The sequence below is a fragment of the Dermacentor andersoni genome, chromosome 11 (assembly GCF_023375885.2).
Source record: "Dermacentor andersoni chromosome 11, qqDerAnde1_hic_scaffold, whole genome shotgun sequence".
Taxonomy (NCBI): Eukaryota; Metazoa; Arthropoda; class Arachnida; order Ixodida; family Ixodidae; genus Dermacentor; species Dermacentor andersoni.
Genome location: NC_092824.1, coordinates 96,570,513 through 96,579,761, shown reverse-complemented (window position 1 = coordinate 96,579,761; position 9,249 = coordinate 96,570,513). Strand labels below are relative to the sequence as shown.

Here is a 9,249-nt window from a genome sequence, read left to right as displayed (position 1 = left end):
CTACCTACAAACTAGCCTTTTCGTACTTACGTTGCCGAGTAGAGCTTTCCTTGAGAGTGGACAAGCGCCAGAATGTCACGAATGAACTGTTCTGCCAAAGGGAGACGTGGGTCCGCTCATAAAAGGAACTGAACGGCGCCTTATAACCGCATGTCACAGCGCTACCAAACTGCATCACGGATTACAATTGAAGCGCGTGTAATGGTTCGGCTGCATTAGAGGCACGGCACTGTTAATTTACGCCGCTGCAAAGTGGACGCAGAGTCCAGGGTCACTGCGCAGCTAGCGTGACTGGCGGCGTCCTGCGCGCATGAGCGTGGTCAGCACGGGGATGGAGCACGTCTTATCTGGTCGGAAGCATCAACTGTGAGAGCATAGGCGAGCAACAACGGTCTAGCTGGCGAAGCTACTGGTCGAGAAAAAAGACGGTGTTCGGTGTGCCGTTCCGGTAGCCGAGCGGCTTGAGTGTTGATCTCGTATCCTTCAGGACGGTGGTTCGATTCCCGCTGCCTGCATCGCTGCGAAAAAAAAAAAAAAAAAAGGCAGCGATGCGGATGCCGGGGCTCGAAGTGCCATCCATGAAGGTTCGAGGTGGACCGTTAAGGCTGGGTCTCGACCTCTAGAGGACCTCCTGCATCGTAGTACCGGCGTACGCATGGCCAGTGCGCGGATTGAAGGCGGTGCGGACGTCGGCACAACGACGCAGGTGACCCCCTGGGAGTTATGTCGCCGTGTAGCTTGCTGCCGGAACTGGGAGTTCCGGCACCCAGCTGTGCACTCGGCCGCCGGAATGTGGCGGATAAGAGGGAGTTTTGTGTCATGGTGCACACTATTTCCTCTCGCTATCCCCCGGGTATCCTAAGAGGGTGGATACCTGCTGCTTTTGGGGGAAGTGCGGAGGGCACCCCACGGAGAAGGGCGACCACACGCGAAAGAGGCGACACCACGACGCCCAGAGAAAACCGACCTGCAAACGACCTGAGCCACCCCTCCACAGAAAATCGCCGCGCACCCGGCGACCCCCCCCCCCCCCCCCCCCCGATCTTTTGCCGCGCCAGCTCTATAGAGGTCGGCCCTCTAAGAGGTCGCGCGGCCCTCCGGCGGTCTATGGAGGGCCGCGCGACCTCTTAGGGGGCGGACCTCTATAGAGCTGGCGCGGCAAAAGATCTGGGGGGGGGGGGTCGCCGGGTGCGCGGCGATTTTCTGTGGAGGGGTGGCTCAGGTCCTTTGCAGGTCGGTTTTCTCTGGGCGTCGTGGTGTCGTCTCTTTCGCGTGTGGTCGCCCTTCTCCGTGGGGTGCCCTCCGCACTTCCCCCAAAAGCAGCAGGTATCCACCCTCTTAGGATACCCGGGGGATAGCGAGAGGAAATAGTGTGCACCATGACACAAAACTCCCTCTTATCCGCCACATTCCGGCGGCCGAGTGCACAGCTGGGTGCCGGAACTCCCAGTTCCGGCAGCAAGCTGCACGGCGACATAACTCCCAGGGGGTCACCTGCGTCGTTGTGCCGACGTCCGCACCGCCTTCAATCCGCGCACTGGCCATGCGTACGCCGGTACTACGATGCAGGAGGTCCTCTAGAGGTCGAGACCCAGCCTTAACGGTCCACCTCGAACCTTCATGGATGGCACTTCGAGCCCCGGCATCCGCATCGCTGTCTTTTTTTTTTTTTTTCACAGCGATGCAGGCAGCGGGAATCGAACCACCGTCCTGAAGGATACGAGATCAACACTCAAGCCGCTCGGCTACCGGAACGGCACATCAAACGCTGTTTATTTCTCGACCAGTAGCTTGGCCAGCTGGGCCGCTATTGCTGCCTAGCTGGTCACACAGTTCGTTCTGCCGACAACATACCACATGCTCTATCCGCGTGCTCATGTGCACATTACGCTACACTCTGCGTACACTTTGCAGCAGCGTAGCGGAACTGTATCGGGCGTCACTGAACACGCCGTAGTTATCTGAATCCTTGACCCGGTTTAGTAGCACTGCGAGGAGCGGTTCAATATAGCAAGCTGTTGAATTCCTTTTATGAGAAGACCCACGTCCCCCTTTGACAGAAATACTTGTCGATTGACTGGCGACACTCGGACGCTTGTCCACGCTGAAAGAAAATGCTAGCGAAGAGAGACCAGACACGCATGGGCGTTAATTCCACACACCGTAACTTTATTTCGGAGCTCTTAACCATTCGTAACAAAGAAAATTGAGGGACGATCAAAAACCGAACATTCCCACCTTAATTTACGCCGTATACATGCGCGCACATGACGCCGAAAGTGCAAATTTCTCACAAATACGACATCGAATTCATCACTAGAACGAGAGGTGCCGGGAATAGAAAGTAACGCTGGCAGGGGAAAACAAATACTATCACAAATTCTTAGTGGCAATTCCGAAGTCCTGGACATCGTAAAACCCAGAAGGCTGTATCTGCGCGAGAAACAACGAAATCCATTCTACAAGTATGTTTGGAACAGCTTAACGGAAGCCTCCGGCTAATAAGCACGGCGCACGGCTGTTCGCGAAGATTGTGGAACGCGAGAGAAAAGTACGCGGAAAAACTACAGAACAGCACGAAAGTACTTCTGATGCTCAACAAGCTTTTTCATTCTTATACGGCGATTGCTTAACATGCTAATGTCACGCGTAAGTTTGCCTGCTACACAACACAGGCGCCAGTTCCGAGTGATAAATTATCCCGACGTCTACTCAACCTGCGGTACGCCTCCCAGATGAACTCCAAATTTTGTAGTGGTGTGGTCCTTTCAGGCTTCGTTATCTATTGCTGCAGTTTTTCAAGTACTTTGACGAGTTCGCTGTTCAGAGCATCCAACAACACAGACACCAAACGTATTTGGGCGCATTAAACCCTGCAATGCCCGAACAGCGTTCTACACAAAATACGTGCAACTTGATTTCTCGCCATGGAGCGCGAACTTATACTGAAGATAGCTTCAGCAAACATAACGAGCACTGCAGCTAGTAGTTATATTGCAGCCGAGTTTCACACAGAACAGCTTAGGAATGTATGTCGCTACTTCTGTTTCACGTGCAGAAATTAGAAATTCAGTCTCGAACGGCGCAGCAATCGGAAGGCGCGTTATGCATTGCAGGGTTAAAAGGATCCTGAACAAAGTTCTTCGCTTATTGAATAACAGTAGGCGAATAACATACGCCACCGCGAAAGTATCCGGCTAATTTTGCAGTCGTACGTGGGTTTTTCGTTATTTCAGCTAGTCATGCACTCCACCAACATTCCACTCCTTGTCCTCCCCTCCCCCTTTACCAACCATATAACTCGGTAAGCCGCCGTGCTATCGGTGCTCTATTTCGAAGACCCGCCCGTAACTCACCTCAAGCTACCCAGGACGTACCCCGTAAACACTTATTAGTTCGAGTCGTGGTACGTGAAGTGTAAGACATCTTGCACGTCATGGGCGTTACACGTCGCCATCGTCGTCGTCTTCTGGCCTTTTGGCCTGCGGTGTTTTCAGACTTTATTTTTGTGTGTGCGGAACCAAGCGCTTGTCGTAATTTTCAAAAACGGTGCGAATGGCCACGTCGTCGTGACAGTGAAAGTGGCCGCTCTGACGCAAGTTCGAAACCTGGCGTTCGAGCTGAACCTCTCCAGTCTGGGTCAGCGGCTGCTCGGTGGCTCGCGCACCAGGTTGCTTCAGATCGAGGGATTCTCCGAAGTCCGTGGTGGGCAGATCCTCCGGTGAGCATCCGGATCCTCCGGAGAACTTCCGGTGAGCACGCTGCTCTGGAACTGTAACAAAAAAATAAAGAAAAAATTGAGTGGGCTGGCAACTCCTTCAGGCAGAATTAATTGCTTGCCGCGCGTTTTCCTCAGTTGTCAGGAATTCGCATACTGTTCGATGCCAAGTTGGTGCTACGAAAAGTGGGAGGGCGAAATTTACAGACCCTGCTTCCTAGCGCCGCTGACGCAGCATATAGCCCAATTATAGTCCATTTTATTTATGTATTTAATTTTTTATTTGCAGTATCTAACAGGCTGCTGATCGGATCAATATGTAAGGGGGCTTTACGTGGTTAGTAATATGGTGACGAGTACTGAAAGAAACATACATTTATTGGCTATGTACGAAAAATAATACAATCCCAATGCTCTTAGTCAAGCGAATACCCAACAGAGTTCATATAAACTAGACGACTGGACATTATCTAAACTTTTGAACGCCACAACGTTTTCGTGCTGTTGCGCATGCATCTAGTTGGCGTTTCGTTTCAAAAGCACAGATCGACCCACGTGCTACATAGGGGACGATTCCAGCCAGAATATATACGCCATTTCATCGCCCGCCTTATTAATTGCAAAGAACTGAATATTTCAAATAGGAACCTGTCAGTGGCACGCTGCTCATTTGTGAAGCAAGCCAGTGTGTGTCAAAAGCACGAGTCCAAGTAATGAATCGGCGGAGTATGAATTCCGATACAGAAACGAGTGCTTCTTATCTGCTCCGATTGCAAGGCTCACATTAAGCTAGCTGAAGGAGATGTTTCATACGCAGACCCGCAATTACGTACTGTTAACTTGAGGGGCTAAGTTTAGCCAATGGGCTTTAACTAGATTTTAATTCTGAACCACTGTACCATCAGCATAAATACAAACCTGATCAGAAAATAACCGAATCGAATTTCTGGTGAGGTAGGTACACGGAATATAATTGCTATGTAGCCTCTGTTTAAACATGTAGCAATAGTCTCTAGTGTAGGTTTTCATGTCTTAATTCAAATCGCATAAACAAATGCAGGTGAACTTGGGAACGGGACGATATGTCCGAGTATTTTCAGAATTGTTCACGTTTGAAACTACGCTGATGCTGCCCCCAATTGTGACTTACTTGTTTCAGTACTAGCAAATTATTCCGAAGCTCAGGATTAGACCGAAAATGTTCAGCTCACCAAGGAAAAGTAGTTTACAGCATGCGTTCGTTTCTAATCCGACTTTTTCACTTTTCTGTGCTGCGCTCTGTCGCATGCCGCTGGCAACGCTTTGGAAGGGAGCCGGGGCTTTCGCCCTTCGATTTGTGCAGCTGCACCCATGTTGAGTCTGCGTCGGTTAGGCGTTTCGTCGATCGCGGCTGGCTTCTTCATGGTAGCAATGTCGTACCTGGAAGCCACGTCGCAATCATCGACCACCGGATGAGCAAGCCTGAGCGCTCTCTCGTGCCAGCAATGCGGCCGTTGAAGGCGTGCCGAGTTCCGTCTGCGGACGCGGCTGCCTTAGAGTTTGTTGTCGCTGATTTCAGCAGTTGAAACTCGCTTTGTATAATTTTTACGCATATTTTATACCTCACGCATATTGAATAAGTCTTAGCGCGCAGCCTTGCGTGTCGGATTAGCCAAAGCGGCGCATTTGTTTACATTGACATCTACAACCACAGGTCATTGATTGTTAGTGTGAAATGTAGAAACGGTGCATCGCTGACATTAAATGTGAAAATGTAGCAAAACGTAAACATCTGCAAATATCAGCGGCCGAGTCAATTAAATAATATACTTTTGCACTTAAAAATGCTGAGCAAGAAGGTTCAACCTTGCTGGACATCCTGGCCAACCGACATCCAAAATGGAGCATCCGGCTGCGCGAGGACAACAGAGTGTGCTGCAGCCTTGCCAGTGGCATGAACACTGTGTCACGTACGTTGCTCGCAGCTGCTACATGTGGCTTGACATGAGCATGCTGCAGGAGATGTTCACCTCGCTGCTAAAGAAGTCAGGTCGACCTGGGATGATGCCAAGGCAACAGTGAGAATGACATGTACTGGTCTTTCTGAGTTCATTGAATGATTGACCAGGCTACACAGTTACAGCCACATTAGAGAGCAATCAGGAGTAAGTTTGTGCCGTTCATTCCTTTATTTCAATAAACAACGGATTACCACAGGGGTACTATATGGCCTGCAAGCACTACAGCATGGGTCCATATAAAAGCTAGTTCAAAAGAGCCTTACCTTTAGGTTTGTCTTTGACATGACTGTCAAAACCTTTTGCAGTCGTTAGTAGTGTTATATAGCATAACCAGCATGAAACATTTGAAACAACTTTGGCCCTACAATACATCAGGTAATAGGTACGACGGCTGTGGGCAGTCTATGAAAACGACCTATCCACTGTTCTTTATACGACATGACTCAATGCGAAACAAACCCCCGACCTCTGTGCAAAACTGTCAGTGGCATTCCATGAAAATAAATGGCACCATATGTTCTCGCCTACTCTTAACTGCTAATAGCACTTCCCAATGCCTATTGGATTGAATTTCCGGGCGAAATGTCTACTGATGATGACGCCTGCTGCTGATGACACATTTAACTGCAGTGATGTTTATATCCTTCATGCAGATGTAGCCTTGCTAAACCAACCCATTTTTGACTGACGTCCTAAACTGATTTTGTCCAACAGGCCACCAGGGCGGGCATCGTCATCATGACGGTCCATCGACCCAACTATGACATCTTCACCATAACGACGCGAGGTGGATCGCCGTCTGCAGTAAACAGCCGTGTCGACAGGTACACTACTTTAATATACTGCCAACTGCGTTGGCGGATAGGCAAAGAAAGTTGACGGCAGCACATGCTCCCATAAAGCTAGGGCTAAAATTAAACAATTAAATCTAGCTGGACGACTTTTATCGAAAGAATAATTCACAGACGGAGAAGTCAGATGACATGCAATGTCACTCATTCATTCATGAGTGAATGTCATTCCCCCTTAAGAGAGAGAGCAAATGATAAAGGAAAGGCAGGGAGGTTAACCAGGACTGAGCCCGGTTGGCTACCCTACACTGGGGAAAAGGAAAAGGGGACGGAAAGATTAAAAGAAGAGAAAGTCTACTGGGGATATCGTTAGTACACTTTTACTGACATTTCATTACGTGATGAATAAACTTGTTTGTGTACATTACATTGCGCTTTAACATCAGAAGCATATAGCCTTTAAAATAATCTCTCCGGTTGCTTTACAAAATCAAACAGCTCAGGTTCAACGCACAGATCATTCCTCCTGGAAATAAATTTTATTGACAATGATTAACGCGATGAATTAACGATTTGCGTAAATTACTTTCCGCGTTAAAAGCAAAAGCCTATAAGAATTTAAATATTCTCTCCGCCTTATTTTATAATTTCTCACAGCTAAATTCAATACATACATATTTCCACCAGCAAATGCCTTTTTAATGACAATTATTTACGTGACGAATAAACAATTCTGCGTAAGTTACTTTCCGCGTTAAAAGCAGAGGCCTATAACACTTGAGAATATTTTCTCCGCCGTGTTTTATAACTTCTAACAGCTCAGATTAAAAGCATAGATCATTCCACCAGCAAATGCACTTTTACTGACAATTACTTACTCGATAAAAAAAAAAAACCAAATTTCCACGTTAAAACCAGAAGACTATAGCCCTTATAGAATAATATCTCCGCTTACTTTAAAAGTTCCATCATCTCAGATTCAACGCATAGATCATTCCCCAGGAAATAATCTATTACTGACAATTTTTTACTCGATGAATAACCGAATTTCTGTAAATACCTTTCTGCGTTAAAACAAGAAGCTAATAGCCCCTTAGAAGCTTTAAAACACGGTGGAGAGATTATTCTAACAGATCAGATTCAACGCATAGATCATTCCTCCAGTAAATGCACTTTCACTGAAAATTACTTACGCGATAAAAAAAAAAACGAATTCGCAGAAATTACTTTCCGTGTTAAAAGCAGAATCCTATAGCCCTTTACAATAATCTCTCCATTTGCTTTATAACTTCTAACAACTAAGATTGACAGCATAGATCATTCCCCCAACAAATAAACTTTTACTGATAATTATTTAGGCGACGAATAAACGAAATTGCATAAATTGGCTTCCCCTTTAAAAGCATACGCCTATAGCCTTTAGAATACTCCTTTATCACTTTTCCTAACAGCTCAGATTCAACGCATAGATCAATCCCACCTAAAAGTAACTTTCTGAGACAATTATTTACTAAACTAACAAACGAATTTCCACCATGCCACGTAAAAAGGAGAAGCCTCTAGCCCTTTAGGAAATTAACGCGACCTCTATCACTTTTCCTAACCGCGCCGAATCTACACATAAATTATTCTCACCCTCAAGTCCCCCTTTTCAGACAATTATTTAAGCGATGAGTAAACGAATTTGCGCAAATTAGTTTCCCCGTTAGAATCAGAACGCGTTAGCCCTTTGGAATATTAGCGCCACTGCGTTCTATCGCTTTTCCTAGCAGCTCAGATTCAACGCATAGATCAATCCCACCGGAAAGACACTTTCTGAGAACATTATTTACTCGCCTAACAAACGAATTTCCACAAATAATTTGTCACGTAAAAAGGAGAAGCCTCTAGCCCTTTAGAATATTAACGCGACCTGTTTATCACTTTCGCTAACAGCACCGAATCAACACATAGATCATTCTCACCCTCAAATCCCCTTTTTCAGACAATTATTTAAGCGATGAAAAAACGAATTTGCGGAAATTAGTTTCCCCGTTAGGAGCAGAACGCCTTAGCCCTTTAGAATATTAGCGCCACTGTGTTCTATCGCTTTTCCTAACAGCTCAGATTCAACGCATAGATCAATCCCACCTGAAAGTCACTTTCTGAGACAATTATTTACTCTACTAACAAACGAACTTCCACAAATAATTTGCCACGTAAGAAGGAGAAGCCTCTAGCCCTTTAGAATTTTAATGCCATCTCTCTATCACTTTCGCTAACAGCACCGAATCAACGTATAGATCATTCTCACCCTCAAGTCCCCTTTTTCAGACAATTATTTAAGCGATGAATAAACGAATTTGCGGAAATTAGTTTCCCCGTTAGAAGCCGAACGCGTTAGCCCTTTAGAATATTAGCGCCACTGTGTTCTATCGCTTTTCCTAACAGCTCAGATTCAACGCATAGATCAATCCCACCTGAAAGTCACTTTCTGAGAAAATTATTTACTCGAGTAACAAACGAACTTCCACAAATAATTTGCCACGTAAGAAGGAGAAGCCTCTAGCCCTTTAGAATTTTAACGCCACCTCTTTGTCACTTTCGCTAACAGCACCGAATCAACGTATCGATCATTCTCACCCTCAAGTCCCCTTTCTCAGACAATTATTTAAGCGATGAATAAACGAATTTGCGGAAATTAGTTTCCCCGTTAGAAGCCGAACGCGTTAGCCCTTTAGAATATTAGCGCCACTGTGTT

The 9,249-nt window shown here is 46.6% G+C and overlaps 1 protein-coding gene across 4 annotated transcripts in view; it reads right to left on the bottom strand.

The window, feature by feature from the left end:
* Positions 1-1,315: 1,315 nt before the first annotated feature.
* The window catches only part of LOC126539123 (uncharacterized), a 57,306-nt gene continuing 49,372 nt past the window's right edge, over positions 1,316-9,249 (bottom strand). The window contains exons 4-6 of one of the 4 annotated variants that reach the window (XR_008614160.2): positions 5,672-5,753; positions 5,564-5,609; positions 1,316-3,772 (exon numbers count right to left, since the gene is read on the bottom strand). Coding sequence is in view for 1 of the 4 variants with exons in the window: in XM_055075193.2 (XP_054931168.2) it covers positions 3,501-3,772; positions 5,564-5,609; positions 5,672-5,731 (378 nt within the window). In the remaining 3 variants the exon portion in view is untranslated. Of the gene's footprint in view, positions 3,773-5,563; positions 5,754-9,249 lie in introns of all 4 variants that reach the window. The other 3 variants (XM_055075193.2, XR_008614159.2, XR_008614158.2) reach the window with 3 other exon arrangements.